At 46.3% G+C, this 19270-nt stretch overlaps 1 protein-coding gene across 2 annotated transcripts in view; it reads left to right on the forward strand.

Moving 5' to 3' along the window:
• The first annotated feature begins 529 nt into the window (after positions 1-529).
• Positions 530-19270, forward strand: part of elmo3 (engulfment and cell motility 3) — a 27191-nt gene continuing 8450 nt past the window's right edge. The window contains exons 1-15 of one of the 2 annotated variants that reach the window (XM_072698651.1): positions 530-745; positions 4159-4299; positions 4926-4966; positions 6097-6169; positions 6983-7033; positions 8041-8210; positions 9269-9368; positions 9446-9597; positions 12938-13016; positions 13691-13741; positions 13919-14041; positions 14184-14306; positions 14976-15080; positions 15318-15426; positions 15646-15782. In XM_072698651.1, coding sequence (XP_072554752.1) covers positions 4222-4299; positions 4926-4966; positions 6097-6169; positions 6983-7033; positions 8041-8210; positions 9269-9368; positions 9446-9597; positions 12938-13016; positions 13691-13741; positions 13919-14041; positions 14184-14306; positions 14976-15080; positions 15318-15426; positions 15646-15782 — 1392 coding nt within the window. In that variant the 5' untranslated portion in view covers positions 530-745; positions 4159-4221. Of the gene's footprint in view, positions 746-4158; positions 4300-4925; positions 4967-6096; positions 6170-6982; positions 7034-8040; positions 8211-9268; positions 9369-9445; positions 9598-12937; positions 13017-13690; positions 13742-13918; positions 14042-14183; positions 14307-14975; positions 15081-15317; positions 15427-15645; positions 15783-16104; positions 16472-19270 lie in introns of those variants that run through there. The other variant, XM_023827179.2, reaches the window with a different exon arrangement.

Below are 19270 nucleotides of genomic sequence, written 5' to 3' on the forward strand. Positions count from 1 at the left end.
TGCATTTCTTATGCAATGACAATTAAGTCTCTTATCTCATCTTATCGTAAACACTTATCCATCCTGTAGCGATTCCTATAAAGCAGAACAAGTGACAGATGTGTGATTGGTGTGCTTCTGTTTCCTTCTCATTTCACGTCATTTTAAGTAAAAAAAAAACAGCATTGGAAATAAGTAAACAGGCCGCCATTTCAGGTAGTAATGACACCAAAAGTGTTTATATAGTGATATAGACTAGTGGCCAAAATTGTGGAAACGCTTCCAATTTTTAGAGATTGCAGAACTTTATTCTAGTTACTCCAGTTACTTGTTTAATAGTATTTAATCGTATATGGTATTTGTAACATTCTTTGTTTATAATAATTACCGTCAATATTCGCGTAGTCATTTTTAAATTGTACATTTTAAAGGGTTTCCACAATTTTGACCACTAGCATATCTAACCTAAGCGTCTGGCCCCATGGACGACAGCGCGGTGTGTGCGCGCTTTCCGCCGCCGCGGCGCCGAGCAGGCGCGGCCGGGCGCTCCGTCCTGCAGGGGGCGGCTGGAACTCAGGCTGCCGGCCGGGCGGCCGCGCTACCCGGAACTCAGACTAATCAATTACTTCGGAAAGTTGGGAAGGAACTTAAGCGCCACAGCGCCCGACGCCGCCTTCAAGCTGTCGCCGCCCGCTGCTACTTCGGACGGGGGAGACAGATGATCGGCGCTTTATGTCCAGCGGAATAGCTTCACATTTTCCGGCAGGTAGGAAAAACAGGGCGAAGTTTTTAGAAAATGGGATTTGCTTTCGGCCGCCAAAGGGCTAAGCGGCTAGCTCACTGAAGTACGTGTGTGAGGATTGTTAAGCATAATGGCTCCTGGCTTTATACTGTCCTGTCGCTACAAGTATCGCTAAAATGTGAACCTTTGCAGAGCGACACCATGTAGTCTGATACTTTATCATGCATTGGCTTTTTTCTTAGTTCTTTACGTAACATCCAACATCTGAAAAGCTGCAAGATTTAAAAATGTTTTTAGTAGTAGTACTGCTTCAGTGAGCTGTGTGTGTGTGTTTTTAATTTATTCAGCATTTCTAACTGTAACTTGTGATATTATTTCTGTGCACTCAGGTGTCAAACAACATCAAACAGAAGGAAAAAAGTGAAAGCAATTGATTTAATTGATCTATTAACGAATTAGTTGGCCTTAGTATTCCGCAAAATGATTTATGGAAGTAACATTCTTATTCGTTTGTTATATTCATGATATCCGCATAGGCCTATGGAAAGTTTATAAAGATTGAACGGATTTTTTGTTTGCCTCGAAATTTTAATCTGCATTCATCTCCAACCACACCGATATGAGGGCAGTGCCAGGTACAGATTTGCAAGCTGATTATTCGTTCTTAAGTGATTTCGACTTCAATAATGTGTTTCACTCTATTATCGTGGTTTTAAAAACAGCCGAAGCTTGCAGAAGGAAGACGACGGCAGACCTCCGTGAATGTGGCATCTTGGGGTGGTCAGAACGCCGGGAGGTCTGCAGTAAATGTCCCCTTGTTTTAAGGCATTGGTTAATAGAGGTGGACAGTTCAGTAAGGGTAGGCTACTAGAATGAGAAGTGGTCAACGTGTGGGTCCCTCTCAAGAGAGCGTGGTATGGCTATAAGGCGGTGTTGCTGGTAAACTTTATAAAAGCCCACCTCACCCCTTGTTTAAACTCCTACACATACTCTTGGTAGCTGAAGGCGAAGCCAGTCCTCACTCGCCGGATCTGGTATGGGCTTGTTGGTGTCTGTCTAGCGTGCTGCCTGATGTATGATCGAGGCTTCTCAGAATCATTGCAGGTCTCTGGTTCAGTTGTGCTGAATCTGATCGAACAACCCGACACTTACTTTAGGCAAGAGTGGCTGAGCTAAATTATGGTACACGAACATAAATATTACAGTTCTTTGGCAGGGGTTTGAGGGCTAGTGTTAACTTACACCCTGTTTACACACCCTGCCTAGATTTATATGTGTTGGTCTTGACATAGTAAACTGATTCTGACTGGGTCCGCGAGTGAAAGCACCTCATGTGAGTGGATTAGCTTAGTGTTTTGATGAGGTTCTGTTCTCTGAGGCGTGTATGTAGAGTGGACTGCTCTGATCTTGAGGCCTGGAACTATGCTTGTTGTGACAGTAAGGAGATCTATTGGATTGTTTTTTTTGTGTGTTTTTGTGAAGCCTGATCAGCAGCTGAGTATGCAGAACATTAGCATAAATTTACAGGAATTTGTTCCCCAGTATGTTGTGAGAGTCACCTGAGAATCTATAGATCCCGAGTCAGGTTCCAGACTCACTCCCTCCCTATTAAACTCATCTGAGTGCAGTTTTATTTTCTTTCCCTGAGTAATGAACTTCAATCAAGTCCTTCTGAGGTTAGAATGAAATTTCAGTTTCAGTTCCAGATCCTCATGTGACAGAATATTTAGAGTTTTGCTATTGTGAACCGTTGCACGAAACAAAAGCTTTGCCGCTGTCAGCACGTGTGCACATGTGTTTTCACACATTCTGCTGAAAGTCAAGCTGTTGGACTGTGAGCTTGGTGATGTTGCAGGTTGCTGATCTTTCCTGTTCTTGTTTGTTTATTTTTTGTAGCTGTTGAGTAGTGCACCTTCTTCCTGTTCTGCCGCCTTCCACCTAAATGACACGGAGACCCCTAATTCCTGATCATTAGTCTCTGTTCTCTAGAAGATGACATTTAGAAATAAGGGCGATGAGCACAGGGAGCCCTTAAAGGAACACTATTGCGGTGTGCACTGAAAAAATTGCTGGGAAAAGAAAGTAATTTTCTCTCAGTGACAAATACAGATTCATCAAAGCTTATGGTAAACTGCCAAGAACGAGCCACCAAAATGCAGCAGCGAACGTACAATAAGCTATTGAGACAATGTGAAAATGTGCTGTATAGATGAAATTGAAGTGAATTATGTACAGTACTATAATTTGGAAAGCGTTTGAAACGGCTGTATTGTATTTTGAAATACTCAATAAAATTAAGTAAATAGCAACATATAAGGAAATAAATATATAATACTCAATTAGACGGTATTCTACCTGAGACATAAAGAAGAAAAAAATGGTTATGATGATGATCTGCTTATAGTGATCAATTTCACCCAGACAGACATGATCAGTGTAAGCAGTTTCCACTGTTTTTGTCTCTGTCTGTCTGTCTGTCATCTGTCTACATGTCTGTCTCTCTCTCTGGCTGTCAGGATCTATTTGTCTGGCTGTCTGATCCATCTGCCTGTCTGTCTGGATTTGTCTGTCTGTTTTTCTGCCTCCCTCCCTGCCTATCTGTCCATCTGTCTGTCTGCCTGGATCTTTTTGTCTCTGTCCGCCTGTCATTCTAGCAGGCGCATCCATCGAAAGTGACACAGCTTTTCTGAGTTTTCTCTGCTCGTGGTGTTGGACGTGTTCTTCGTTTGACAGCCCCAGAGTGACCCAGCTGCCTGCCTGTCACCGACTCTGTCGATACAGAGATATGTCCTTTCTCTCTTCCTTTTTTGCCAGTCTCTCATCCTGGCCCTTACTCTGTCTGCTTTCCCCCTGAGGTGCTCATCCGCACATATGGAAACACTTGAGGCGGTTTGGCAAATGTACTTTGGCTCCTGTTTGTTGCGAGGAAAAAATGTGCACGGGTCTGCAAGTGCTAGGCACTGAGGTGCACGAGCACTGACCCTGAGAGTCCACACACATACACACACACGCAAACACACACGCACACACACACAGGCTGTGGATTTACCGCCAAGCCAGCACTCACTGGATCGTGCCTTTCCCAGACCAGTAAAAGGGAAGTAGCAGTGAGTGAGCCTGTTGATTCAGTAAGGAAGTACAGATCTGTCATAGTAAAAGTGGGCAGTTTGAGAGAACAAGCTGTGTGTGTGTGTGTGTGTGTGTGTGTGTGTGTGTGTGTGCATGTGCGTGCATGTCTGCTTCAGATATTGAAGTAGTGCAGTAACAAATGGATGCTATTTTTCCTGTAAGGTGGTTCCTACTTCCTTCTTTGCTGATGAAGATAGCTGACCACAGTATAGGGTGCGGACAGTGACATTAATAAGTCTCTTTTGGTTCCTCCCCCTCTCTCACTTTCTCTCTTGCTCATTTGTTCACTCGCTCGCTCTCTTTATCAGGGGGCTCTGTATTTCCTGGCTATCTTTCTGTTTCTGAACCAGGCTTTTAGCGCAGACCCCATCATGGCTCCTCAAAAGGATGTAGTCAAGATTGCCATTCAGATGCCGGGGGCGTATCCCCAGCTCATCGAATTAGATCAGGTAGGGGTCCCGGCTCAGTGTGGGACACCATCACCTTTGGGATTGGGTGAGGCTGGGATGTAAGTATCAGTGGTGAGGGATCCGTTCACAAGCACGCTAAAATACTGCTCTGGTAAACGTTTGGCTACACTTGCCTCCAACCTCAACAATTATCGATAAAATTCTTGGAGCAGGTGCCGGAGCGGATTGAGGCAGTGCTTGTGAAGCGTCAATGATATGTTTGCTGACCCTGAAATCGTTTTGTGGCCTCAGTTCCTGCCCGAGGGAAATGTTCCTTAAGTGGATTTTACCGCAGGTCATCCCGGCGAGCTTCTGATTGGCTGTAAGCTCTCCACAGAACCTCTGATTGGTCTACCACATTTCAGACCACAAATTACAGGGCAGTCAAACACAGTCGTAAGCGGCCTGCCGCCGTTGGGATAAAATGGATGTTTTCCGTCTGTTCTGTTTCATGTTGCGCTGTGTGGGCCGTTTGTCAGTTATTATCCTGGTTCGCCACACGCCCGCTGCTTGTTTCTTGTAATCGTGATCCAGTGAGAAGAGCGTTGCCCTTTGAGGCATGTAAGAGCTTCCTTTGTGAGACACCTCTCATGTTCCTTCAACAAAGACTCTTCTTGTCTTTTCAGAAAAAGCCACTCTCAGCTGTCATCAAGGAGGTTTGCGACGGGTAAGCGTGGCGTCTCCGTCCTCCTGTTGCATATGTAACGTGATCCTAATGCGTCTCTGTGTCATGTGGTACAACCTGCAGCCGTTGTACATGTGTGTAGCTGGTGTGTAGCTCCTTAGGAATACAGATGTCTGGCCAGCCACTGGGAAATTGCCATCGATCAGAGAAACATCCCCCCTATGCTGTAGGCAAGGTCAGAGGTTAATTGCCCTGACTGCACATCAAAACTTTGAAAAATCAAATTTCACAGTGATGTGAATTAGTTTGTTAGTGAAGTTCACCAGGAAAGCCAGTGTTGGGACGGACGCAGGGCCGCCCCAAATGACTATTTTTCTAGGGATTAATCTATAGACTATTTTACCGATTGGTCCATTGATCTAAATGGTTAATTTACCTTCAAAACATCAAATTTTCCATTTAAGCAAAGTTCAATTTATTTTGACAACAAAAACTATGTCATTGCTGCACTTTAGATAATAGATGCGGGCTTTTTGGCACTTTACGGACATTATTTTCTCTGATTAGCAGATTTGTCTGAAATATAAAGAAGATGTGTATTGTGATGCCCAAAAGCTAGTAATCTGTGTAAATTTGGCATATCTTTACGCTTATTAATTTTGGTTAGCACACAAGCACACACTGGCACTGTCAGTCAGTGTAGAACACGCCCAAATTTTATCCGAAACATTTTCAGAAACACTTATTCAGTTGAAATTCTAAGGTAGTAGGCAGACAAGTTAATGACTTTAATGATGTGTGTATTTAGCAACTTCAAGGACAAAAGATAAAAAGATCTAATGGTAGCTTCCTCTTCAGGAGCTCATGCAGAGCGCTAGTACCGCTGTGGTATGCTATCGAAACTGCACAGTGTACAAACCACCTTTTTATTTAGTGACAATTTGAACTACTCAGATAATTACATACTGATATTAAAGGAAAACTACTGTTATAATGAATTTTAGAAATCATAACAGTAATTTTGTTAAACTAACAATAAAAATAATATTGATGTTGACGGATTTTCATAATCGGTGTCATCGACGACATCGACTTGATGCGGTAGCCCTAGGTGGTAGTTTATTTTAGGACTGTGGCGAAAGATGTTGTGTGACTCTGCTGTGTCTGTTTAGGTGGAACCTTCCAGGCCCTGATAACTATGCGCTCCAGTATGCTGATGGTGTTCAGACCTACATCACGGAGTCGGTGAGCAGGACCCATTCCATCTACAGCTTTCTGCCAAACAAAGATTTGTCTGTTATAGATGTGTGTGAGAAGTTCAGATGGACGAATGCTGAGAGCACAGATACAGTTTGTCCACACAAAACAAATGGCTTTAAAGTGCTTTTAAAAATGACCAAGCTAGGGTTTGGCATATAGGTGACAAGTGTTGATGGGCGTCAGTTGTTGAACAGACTTTTAAAACATTTAAACAAAAATGTCAGATCAAAGATGTGAATTTCGGACATAGACAAGAACTCCCTGTCACTTTTAAAGCTCAAAGTGCTGTTTTCTTTTATTTTTAAGTGTTAAAAATCTGTTCAACAACTGACCCTGGTCTAACGTTGTCCCTGGTGTCACCCTAATTTCATCATTCTGAAGTCAAAGGAGAGTCCCCAGAAGGGCTGAGAGCCAGGTGTGTATTTATGTGGGTGAGAGAGGAGCCGTGCTGGCAGGCTGGGAGATTCCAGCAGGCTCCCAGGGCCAGCAGATACACGCTCCCCTCTCTCCTCACCACCCGCTCCCTCCCATCCTCCCCTTCAGGCCCTGATTCTTCCCACAGCTCTACTCTCCGTGCTGCTTTGTCACTGTGAGTCAGGCCTCTTACTTCTACCAGTGGGGGCCTGTCTCTCTATTTTTAGCGCTAACCAAAGCTGACCCCCGCTCTTTCACCATCTTACTACACTTCCCCAAATGTGGATTCGATGCCGTTGCAGATTGGTCAGCTGTGTCTGCTCCAGACTGATGCCCATGTCCTATTTGCCCCCGTTGCTACCCCCCCCCCCCCCCCCATTCTAGAATCGACTGGACATCAAGAACGGTAGCATCCTCCGGCTGACGAAAGCACCAGTGAGTCCTTGATCTGAGGAATTCTGAGAAATTGTAGGGGGGGGGATGCCCTTGGAATTCCAGAAAGGGCCGGGATGAAGCTGGAAAACAGGCAGAAGGCCTTTGTTCTGTCTGCTTGTATCTGTGAGTGCAGAGGCTGAGCAGAGCTGGATCTCCATACCTCCCTACACCTCCCTACACCTCCCTACACCTCCCTATACCTCCCTAAACCTCCCCATACCTCCCCATACCTCCCATACCTCCCTAAACCTCCCTACACCTCCCTACACCTCCCTATACCTCCCTAATCCTCCCTAAACCTCCCTATACCTCCCCATACCTCCCTAAACCTCCCATACCTCCCTAAACCTCCCATACCTCCCTATACCTCCCATACCCTTGGTCCCCTTTTCCCATATTGTGCCAAAACAAAGCCGGAATTGTGCCTCCTGAAACAGCCTTTGTCTGCTTCTGGATAAAGGCATTTAATTCTCTGCTTATGACTCTCAAAGGTGGTAAATACAGGGCAGTGAAGCATTAAGAAGGTGCATGTGTGGCTTTCTGCCACTGCAAGAAGGTGTGTGTGCGCGTGTGTGTGTGTGTGTGTGTGTGTGTGTGTGTGTGTGTGTGTGCGCGCGCGCTCTAATCCCTATGCCTGCAGGGCATGATCTTGGACATGTGGACAGAGCCTTGTCCCATCTGGACAGTATAAAAATGAGGGGTGGGATTTCAGGCATAAACCAATCACATTGCTCATTATGGACCAATCACGGCCCATACGACGTACCATAACACATACTCCGCTGAATTTACTGCTGTTTGCTGATAATGTCAAGTGTTTATGATGCTGTGTGCGAACAAGGTTATCTGATTACGAGGCATCGGTGATCTCTGTGTAGAGAAGCCTTCAATAGTGTCTCTGAGGCTCTGGGGAACTTTCACTTTCTTAATAAAGAGACGTTTGTAGGTCTGTGTAGATGTCGGGGCAGCATGCAGAAGTGTGTGACGCGTGTGTGTGTGTGTCTCAGGGCCGCTGCGCTGAGGACCTGTACAAAGGCATCCAGAATGCAGACTCGGGGGTGCGCTGTGACTCGCTGAAGCAGCTGGCAGATGTGTCCACAGACATCACCTTCGCCCAGGAGTTCATCAGCCGGGATGGACATTCTCTTCTGGTGCAGATCGTGGAGGAGGACAAGGAGTATGTGCCCCCGTGATGGGGCCGTGGAGGCTGGGGGACGTCGGCGTGTTGGGGGGTGGTGGTGGGGGGGGGGGGGGTAGCTGTCAAGTCTCACGTTTCCTCTGAGACTTCAGCCCCTGTTGCCTTCTCACAGGTGTGAGATGTAAATCTCACGGTTTGTCCAGCATCCAAACCAAAGACAAAATGACAGTTTGTCAGCTTTACTGTCTCCCCTCCCCCAGTCGCCAAGTTTATGGAGAGTAGCTCACTGTTTTCACCAAATTGAATAGTTTTAATTATTTTTTTAATCACCCATCTGTTAATCTGTTTTCGCTGTGGCTGTGTTGAGACGTCATCGGCCTGGGTGACGTATGAGAGACACATCAGTACCTTGTGGCTGCTAAACAAAGCCTCCAAATCTGGAGATCCGTGCCTTTGGGCTGTCCGCTCCCCCCTCGGCATTTGGATCCCCACCCCCTTTCTGCCGCACGCTGCAGGAATGTCGGCACCGTGGGCTGTGCTGCCGTGCGGAATGAGGAAGTGGGCTGTTGGACTGTCGACCCAACGTTCGCGTTTGGTCTTTGCAGCACTTTGCAGCACTGGCCTGCTGTGACCTCCAACACCACACAGATTAGAGCGTAGTGGTGCAGGTGTTTGGAGGGAAGGGAGGTGGGGCTGCTTAACAGGGGTGATGTCACGGGGGTGCCGGCCAAAGCTACAAGCTGATTGGCCCTCGGAGTGAACCCTCCCCTGTCACTCACCGATTCAAAGAATCACCCTTGTGCTGATTATGCATAGTCTGTGGTGTATTTTTGTGTTGGTGGTATAGAAAAGCTCTGATCGAAATGTCAGAAGAAATTCCAGACACTTAGTTTAGGTCAGGCACAGAAATAACAGGTTCAGCTTATAAATGAAAAATAATGTGTTACAAGTGGTGTGTTGGGAATATATGTGTTTGACATTTGTTGATAATGGGATGTGGTTTGACCGTCTTTGGTGTGAAGCTGATTTCTGTTATGGTGGTTGTCTGGGGTAAATGATTACTACACCTCATGTTGCTACCCCTGTTTGCCTTTCAGGTCGCCGCTCATAATGACACATGCGTTGACAGGATTCACAGAGCTGATGGATCATGGGATTGTCTCCTGGGAGAACCTCTCCTTGGTCTTCATTAAGAAGGTACCCGGCGCCCTGACTCTCCCGCATTGTTGGTCATTCCTTGCACTTCCTCCAGTGACAGTCTCCATCTCTGCCAGATCGCCGCCTTTGTCAACGTTAAGGTCATGGATGCCTCGATCCAGCGTTTATCCCTCACCATTCTGGAGAACATGGTTCTAAGCAGCAACAGCCTCTTCAAGCTGGTCAAGGAGGAGGTGAACCTGGAGAGACTCATCGCCCACCTGCAAGTGTGAGTGTCGTGCTGAGGCTCGCACCGGTGCCTACATGTTTGGTGTTGCTCGGCTTCTTGTAGACGGTGACTTATATGGGTAACTTTCAGAATAAGTGACGTGCGAGTTTAAAGCAGAGAAATGGACCACCAAGAATCACCAGGGCAGCTGGGTGCACTTCCACAGAGGGCTTACCGGTGTCTGGACCTTTCCTGGTGGAATTTCACAGCGTTCTTTAGCAAAGCCAAGTGATTAATGCGGCATCTTGATGGCAGTGGAAATTTCTCCTTGGGCAGAGCTCTAGAATTTTCTTTAAATGTTCAGCTGGTTGGTTATAGTATAGCGTGTCTACATGTATTTATAGTGTTTCGTAGAATCACACTAGTGTGTCGAACTTGTGCATTTCATATCTGAGAGGCCAGTTCAGACAACCTCAGTGTCACAGAACGCCGCAGTTCCTCTGCTATAATGTGTGGTTTTTCTTTTTATGCAATTCTAGTATCAGTGCATGATCATTAACTTGTCATGCAAGTCTGAAGGCACCATAAACCCTTCTAATATTTTCAAGAATTTTCTTCAAAATGATTTGTTTCTATATGTTGCACTAGTTTTGAAAGATTCACGATCTTGTTGGCTGGACATTCTGAACATATGCTCTGCGGCAGCTCATTCTCCACCTTACCAAGAGTAAATGCAAATGAATATTTCTGAGAATCATTCCTGTGTTTTCTTAATTGTTTTTACCTCCAGCTTCAGTTTTTTTAGCTGCATTCAGGCCTTTCAGACATCAAAGGATTTTCTGCGTCATTAGTAGGTGGTTATTTCATTGGAAACCAGGCCTCTGTAGCTACCTCCCATCACTTGAAGGAATCTACTTTTAATACCTAATTAGCTCACTTGGCATATGCAGTTTATTAATCAGGTGCGTAGCTTAGCAAATGCACATTAATTATCTTGGTTAAAGTCAATGAACAAATAAGAAAATCAACAAATGTTTTGAAGCCAATGAATGAACTCTACTCTGAATGTCATTTGGATTGCAATAGTCCATTTTTTATGTTTTCCTTAAATTTTTTTCTATCCCACATGGAAAATCCCTGGAACATATTAAACTTTTTAGTTGACTTTTTATGATTTTATTTATTTGGATTACATCTTCAGCCAAAGCAGCATCCAGTTGAGACCGCCTGCTCGTCCAGAACCTGTTGGGATTAAGGGCCTTGCTCAAGAGTGTAATGATGAAATCGCTCTACCATGGGATTTGAACCGACGGCCTTCCGATCCCGGGCACAGCGTCCTAGCATGCTGAGGCACATACCACCCCACTGTTTGTTTCGATAAATCCTTTATTTGCCATTTGCACAAGAACATCGCAATGCTTCTCTTCAGCTCCCCCATCCTGATCTCCATAGCTGGGGGGGGGGTCGTCACAGCACAGGGTCAGTCACCGTGCAGCACCCCCGGAGCTGGGGCCAAGGGCCTTGTGACTGGCTGGTGCTCGAACCGGCAACCTTCCAAACACTTCCCACCGAACCACTCACCACCGTCTTAGTCATGGCTCCCTGGAATGGCAATATTTGTAAAGCAATGGACTCTGTACCTACAGTCATCCAGGAGTGGAGCCGGGATCTGAAGACATCTGAGGCTTAGTCATCTTAAAACATCAGAGCTAAACACATAATTTGGTGCTTATTCACATTCATTCAGGGACTTCAGCCATGAAAGCACCAGGCCACGCCTCTGCAGTCACCTTTTAAGAAAGTATTTTTTCACGTATTAGAAATGGTGTCTGGATTGTGACCTGCTAGCCCAGAAGCAGGAGCGACAGGCAGACATTCAGACCTGCAGGTCTTCAGGTTGCTGACTGTCAGTCAGTCATTGGCTGCTCTGCCATGCATGCAGTGTGTGATTACAAAATGTTTCCACCCATAATGGAAACACTGTTTGGTTTTACTACCCAGGTGTAGTTCTGGTACATCACTGCCTTTCTTTGCCATAAGCCTATCGGTCTACAATCTCTGAATATTTCTTTAGGTAAGCATGTGATTTCAGTGAACTCTTGGTGGAGACCACAGCTCTAACACTACTGTGTCTGTCTCACTAGGGTGTTGTAACATTGACAGCATGGTGGAAATCAATAGAATCGCATGTCTTGCAGACAAAGCCAATTTACTGTATGTACTTGTAGAATTACTGAACACTCATATAGCATATAGATACATTAAAGCCAGTGTAGGTTAAGGAGAACATTAGCTTGCGCCTGATAGGTGGTTGTGTGCTATGAAACTATGAAAAGCTCCGTGATTAAAACAGGTAGACTTACACTACTGGTCAAAAGCTTTTGCACACACTGAGATTTTCTACCATTGCATGTTACTTAACATTTACTAAAAGAACACTTGGTACTCTTTGCTAACAAATGCATTTACAGTGAGTATCTTAATTACCAAGGAAATGTCGTCTAGCAGAGAAAGTTTGAGGCATTCTTTCTACAATGGACATCAAATACTGCTGTTTCAAGGGACGAAAAAGTGACATTTACAGTTAAAGGACAGCCTAGAATTTGACTGCCTCATAACCAGTTAATAGGATGTCAGACATACTTACATGCTCGTTCCATGTTATAAAGGAAACTTGTTTTATTTTCATTTATAGTTGTTCATTCAACTTTCCAATGCTTAAGAATAAAAAAATTCTGCAGTTTATGAAACAGATGGTGTGCAAAGACGTTTGCCGGTTAGTCTACATTAGTGACAAACATGGGTGGTGCTTTGGTGCCACGGAAGTATTGACAGGGTTTGTCTTTGGGCAGCCAGGGAATGAAGGACCCCCCCCCCCCCCCTCCGTGATTTCATTACATTTCTAAGAAAGCTGAGGCATGAACTGGTAATCGACATTCCGGCTGACTCCCTCGCTTTGGCGGCCGGCGTGTTGGAGCACGTCGGCGTTTCAAAGTGTGCAAAAGTCGCAAGTAACAGAACAAGGTGCTGCTTCCAACTGGTATGAAGAAATGATGAAGAAATGATGACATTCAAAGAGGGAGAGCAAAGTAAAGCTCGATTGTAAAAGGTGACGGCAAGTGAAAGCCAGGTTCAGGGCGCGTGGTGGTCTGATTCGGGGTTTCTTAGCCGGAAGTTTGTGTGAAAATGCAACCGACTGTCTAAATACGAGTACAGTCCATATATATGTTATATATCCAGGCTGAATTTGGTCTTGTCACAATCAGCAGATCCAGACCAAATATATATCGGGGCTGAGTTTGTGACCATTGGCCCTCATTTCTGACAGGACCAATCAGCAGATCCAGACCAAATATATATCGGGGCTGAGTTTGTGACCATTGGCCCTCATTTCTGACAGGACCAATCAGCAGATCCAGACCAAAGCCATGGCCCTCCTCATGGCCCTGCTGCAGACCGGGCTAGAAGCCGACCGGCAGGTCCGTGAAATTTCTTTTATTTTTCACGTTTTTATGTAACCAGTCGCATTCACGTTATTTATTGCAGCTTTTGGGCCTGTAACTCCGATTGTATCAGTAGTCAGATGAATGCTAATCTTAATACACCACGCGGTTCAGGTTTTTACAGTGACATGACTGCCATCTGCTGGTGCGATTATGCCATTGAGTGTCGGGGTTCCCAACCTGCGGTTTGTTGGACCGTTTCCAGTCTGTGTCTGGGGAAAGCTGGCGGTTTGGTGGGGGGTTTGTTTAATGAACTACATCGGCTATATAACCTTCAGGCCACGCCTTCTTTACGACTCCCTGCATTCCAGTCACGTCAGAAAAAAATGGAAACTGTTAAACATATGAAATCTCACCCGCTGATCGACAAATTCGAATCCCCCACCCCTCAGAATTTACACCTGTCCTGGGTTTATCCTGCTTTGGAAAAAATAACATGCTGTTTCTCATGTAGAACCAATACGGGATGCAATTTGTCCCCCAGTTGAATAGTTTTACTGGTCCATACAACATAAACTGGTCTGCAAACAACAAAAGGTTGGGAGCCCCCTAATGTGGATTGTTTAGAAATATGTTATTCTAATAGCTCTTTCTTTTTCTGTAATAAATAATGCCATTAATTTTTTCTATTTTCTGTTTCTTATGGTCAGGAATTATTGGCTTATCTTTCAAGCAAAAACCTTCGTCAGTACATCTACAAGGTAATGAAATTTAATGTTTTATTGTATTTTAATTTTGATTTGGTAGTAAATGTCATGGCTGACATCTGCAAGTCTGCACGTCGTCCTTATGAAGGAGAGAGTGGGTTCCCATCTTCAGAGAGACGGCCGTGTTCGTAAAAGCGGATCTTCCTGCGTCTCTGGTGTGTCGGCCCACAGAACATCATCCACAGCTCGGAGGCCGTGGGGAACGAGATGGCCCACTACCTGTACGTGCTGCAGTCGGTCAGCCTGAACCTGCTGGAGCCCCTCATGAGGACGCCGCTGGACTCCCTCAGCCAGGTGACACTCGGCCTCATCCAGATGGAAACCAAGCATGAGACGAGCAACAGAACCGATGGAAAGCTGAAGCAGGATCGCCCCCCCTCCGTGAGATGCTCTGCTGCCTGCCTTTCTCACTCGCCACCCTTCCCTCCCCCCACAGGAGCAGAGGGACAAGATACACAGCCTGCGGCAGTCGGCCTTCGAGACTGACAGTGACGGCGGCCTGAGCCACGAACGGCGACGCTCCCTCTGTGCCAAGGAGTTCAAGAAGCTTGGCTTCTCTGTGAGTGCCCCCCCCCCCATGAGTGTCCCTCCCCCATGAGTGTGTCCCCCGTACTGTTAGTGTCCCTCTATGCCCCCCCCCCCATACTGTGAGTGTCCCTCTATGTCCCCCCCCCCCCCATACTGTGAGTATCCCTCTGTCGCCCCCACCCCCCTTACTCTTTCACGTTTCTCTGTGCGTATTCCCCTGCCTGCTCCCCACCCCCGGTTTCCCCATATGTGTGTAGGCATGCCCCCCCCCGCCCTTTTTTCCCCTCTCTGTGTTTGTTTTTCCTATGTTTTTTTCAGCTGCTCTCCCCCTCTCCCTCTCCCCCTCTCTCTCTCCCCCTCTCTCTCTCCCCCTCTCTCTCTCCCCCTCTCTCTCTCTCCCTCTCCCCCTCTCTCTCCCTCTCTCTCTCTCTCTCTCTCTCTCTCCTGGGTGTACTGCTTTAGCCCATTGCCCTGTTTATTGGTAACATTATGCTCACTAGATAAGTTCTTTTGCCATTACTCTGGCAGACAGAGCTTTTATAGAGACTTAACCCTGCAGCCTTTCATTGATCATGACGGCCCCCCGGACACCTTCCCTTACCCGTCATGCTCTCTTCTGCCCTCCTCTCTTCTCGATGCTGGGCGGTCGAGTCCTCCTTTGCCCTATTCAGTCAGCCCGAATGGTCGTCTTCCTCCACAGAACAACAGCAACCCTGGACAGGACCTGCTCCGGGCCCCGCCCGGCCTGCTGGCCTTGGAGACGATGACGTACTTCGCGTCCCACTACCCCGACGCATACAGCAGGGTGAGGGGACAAGGGGCACGAATGGAGGAGGAAGAATGAGGGTTCGGGGAAGTAGGTCATAGGGCGAGGGGAGGGACATGATGGGGTGACACATCTCAGGCTTCTAGGTTTGTTTCTAGAATACTGCTCATGATTATATTTCTAGACTAGATACAGTCTGATATTGTATGATTGAAGATATAGGGCTTATCTAGAAAGGCTTTTTTGGGCCTGAGTGTGACCCCCTGACCCTCGCAGTTTGTGCTGGAGAACAGCAGCCGTGAGGACAAGCATGAGTGCCCCTTTGCCCGGAGCAGCATCCAGCTGACGCTCATCCTGTGTGAGATCCTGCACATCGGCGAGCCGTGTGAGTTTGGGGGGCTTCTCCACGCCGGGGGGAGTGGACCCCGAGAGCATTGGTTGATAAAGACTCTCTCCCCTTTACTCTGCTTATTGGATCATTGACGTAAATGACTCTTTAAGGCTGGGTCTCATGGCTAATTTTGGGTTTACATTTAGATCACATGACCAAATGTGGCACTGAATCTTATTGGTCCCCTCTGTCCCTCTCTCGCCCCGCCCCCAGCATCGGAGACCCGCTCGGACTATCACCCCATCTTCTTCTCTCAAGACCGCATTCTCTATGAACTCTTCTGCGTCTGCATCCTGCTCCTCAACAAGACCTGGAAGGAGATGCGGGCCACTCAGGAGGACTTTGACAAGGTAGCTGGACTGAAGGCTCAACGCTTGGGCTTCAGGGCCGAGAGCCAAGCCACTGCTAACTCACAGATAGGCTGTTTGGGACGGGGGGGGGGGGGGTGTTGGTCCAACAGCAGGATCATTTATCGATTTTAAATCACATCAAGAAACGCAAAGAAATGGGGAAAACCTCATAGATCTGTCATTTGCCTTTCCCACCACAACAGGACTTGGGTTGAATAGTTTGGTTTGCCCCCCCTCCCCCCTCAGCGCATTTCAGCCCCCCCCCCCCCCCCCAACCTATAGACCTATGGGAGATGATCAGCATGTAGTCACATCATACGTGTGGAAGGAACAATGCAGTATGTATGTTTTCACTGAGGATATTAGCTCACACTGGGCGAATCCCCACTGGAGTGCAGTGGGAACGGGAAGGTAGTGCCCCGCAATCACTAGTTACATTGGCACTAGCCCCCCACCAGCCCCCACTCATAAAAATACCGATGGACAGCAGCAGGGACGCGGTTGATAGGAGTGACACACACACACACACACTCGCTCACTCTCGGACACAAATGGACATGTGCAGCTCGGATTGAGGTGCTCTCACGCCGGGACTGGTGGGTCAGCGCTATTCACACCACTGTCTGAAAAGAGGATCCACCGAGCTGGGGGAGAACTGGAGTGTCACGTGCGAACTGTAAACAACAGAGGTAACACTAGCTCTTGTCCAGTTAATGGTTGGTTATTCTGATTGTATCGGTGTTAATGAATGTATTGTATAAGCTTAGCGGTAAAATACAGCCCTAATGTACTTGATTAAAATTCTTGTCATGTTGTAGGGCTTGTAAAATTATGTGTCCAGCTTAATTGGCTAAGGTAAAATGCTAGGATGTGAGTTTCTGCAAGTTTATTGTCCCTGCCCTAGGGCTATGCTTTAAAGCGCTTGCTAAATTTAGAATGTCTCTCTGTATATGTGGGCAACCAGCGGCCGACCTCTCGGTTCCGCCTGCTCATTTACGTGAACGGCTACTACCAACGGAGAATCATGTGACTGACTCAATACATTGAGCGTGCAGACGGGGGCTGAGAGGATCTGTTCCTGCCTGACAAAGAATGGGCAACACGGCTGATGAAAGCGATTTTGATCGTTTGATGATTGCCAGTGCCAGACATGCTGGTCCGCGCGTCTCAGAAACGGCATCCTTCCTGAGGTTTTCGCAGAGTACGATGTTTACAGTTTACTGAGTGCCAGTTCTGAGGGCACAAACAGAAGTCGGATGAGAACGTACGGGTTAAAGCTAACAGAACAGCAAGGAAATGACCCGGCTCCAAATTCCATAATGAAAGTTTCCAGTAGCTTGTTCAATCCATGTCGAATTCAGGCTGTTCTGAGGGCAAAAGTGGCCCCGCCCAGGACTAGTCAGGCACGCCCACTGTGCGTATATATATATATATATATATATATATATATATATATAAATAACAGGGGGCCAGGCCAGCACTGTCCACAGCGCACACAAATAGCCTCGCAGCCTGGGTATGTGTTTGTGCCTGCCTTCGTTTATAGATAGATCAGCAGCTAGTGTTTAATTACATCTGTCACGTGGCATGCTGATGCCACCCAGCCCTTTTTTCTTAATATAACTTTATTCAAAATGCTCTTTCATTCCCACATAGGACAGAGCAAAGATGTGAACAGTCTTGGGGTCCCTGAGGACCGAGTTGAGAAACACGGCTCTAGAACCAAGACATTATCTGTTCATCGGTCTGGGGCCCCTTTTGCTGGGTTTGCTTCTGCGAACCATGGACTTATAATTGTTGGCCTGGACTCTGGCCACAAGTGATGATCAGACTGAGCTGTTAGGATGACAAACGGAGCTTTACCTCTGGAAACACGCTGCCACCACTCTGGATAAAGAAATGTGATTTACTCAGGAAAGGTGCTGACTGTTACTTTGCCCATGGGAGCTTTACTTGGAGGCAGAACATAAAATGATTGGTTCAGAGGGATAACTGATCCAATCATTTTATGTTCTGCCTCCAAGTAAAACTCCTATGGGCAGGACCAAGACAACTAATTGGTTGGTCCCGCTTCCTCTAGTTGCTTGGACGCGCCTACATTCTGATTGGTTATCTCTCTGAACAAGTCATTTTTTTCTTCTGCCCCCAGAACATTGTTGTGTAAGTAAAACTCCCCATGAGTGCTTCATCCCAGATTACCGGAGTGTCACTGCATCAGTTGTTTTTTATAGATGACACAATCCCTTCAGTTACTTTTATTCTGATATTAAACCTTCAAATTATTTCCTAGGATTAATTAGTTTGTTACAAAGTTCTATCTTTTACGAATCTATCTTTTGTATTTTTTTTTTTCCACTGAGTCGGTCGAGGTGGTTTTCAATTCTAAAAGAATCTATTTTTTTGTACATCCACACACTGCATAATACTTAGATTCTAAAAATCTAAAACTAATTGACAAATTGTCATTAAAACGCAGCAGCGTTTTAAAATTCACTTACATTTGCTTTTTATAGACTGTCGCCATGTTGCCTGCTTTCAGTGGTCCTCCACACACCGTGATCCATTGTTTCTGCTGAGTGTATGTCCTGTAGAATGGTGGCTGTGGCTCACTATTAATGATGGCCAAAAAATGCTTCATGAACCATTTGCTGTGTTTTCTGATCCCACTAGATGGCGCTCTCTGTTTAAAAAAAAAAAAAAAGAAAAGGACTCAAAGCATGCTACAAAGTAATCCAAGAGCACCATCTAGTGAAGTCAGAAAATGGTTCATGATGCACCGTTTTGGCCATCACTTCTTCCAACTCCCAGCAATGAACAAATTAACGAGTTCGGCGTTTGGTTGAAGCGGTTGGTTACTAGGCAATTCTCTTGAGACTCATTAGACCCATAGGAGATGTTAATTATATAATTTATTACTGTATTATTATTATTTCTTATTTAAAATGCATGTAATTACATTATTTGCACTGGGATCGCTGTTTTGTTATTCATTTATCTTGGCATGCATAACAAAATTTTGGAGTTGCATTCCCATCGGATGTGTGTGTTTTATTATGCAATTTTAGGGAACAGAAGGTGTTTCAGGAGCACGTCAGTCACGTTGTAGCAGGGCTGACTAGGGCTGACTGTAGCTTTTTGCCTGCCTTAGTTTAGGAATAGCCAGTCTTTTGACGTGCATTTTCCCCTCCATCTTGTTATATCTGTTACCTCCCCACCCCCTTTTTCACACACACACACACATGCATGCGCCCTCATTCCCTCGCTCTCCTGCTTTCTGGACCCGCTGCATCCCTCTTCAGTAAGCCTGTGACTGAGCTGCTTCTCCACAAGTTCCTGGTCGTTAGCGGCGCGTCGCTGTCAGTTGGAGGGTGTGCTGGGTAGAGGGGGGGCCGTGCAGTGTAGCACACATCAGCGCTGCTCTTTAAGGGAGGGTGGGCTCGCGCATCGCTGTGCAAACAGGAAGGACGGTACTGACCGGCTGAGCTGCA

The sequence above is a fragment of the Paramormyrops kingsleyae genome, chromosome 13, assembly GCF_048594095.1.
Source record: "Paramormyrops kingsleyae isolate MSU_618 chromosome 13, PKINGS_0.4, whole genome shotgun sequence".
NCBI lineage: Eukaryota > Metazoa > Chordata > Actinopteri > Osteoglossiformes > Mormyridae > Paramormyrops > Paramormyrops kingsleyae.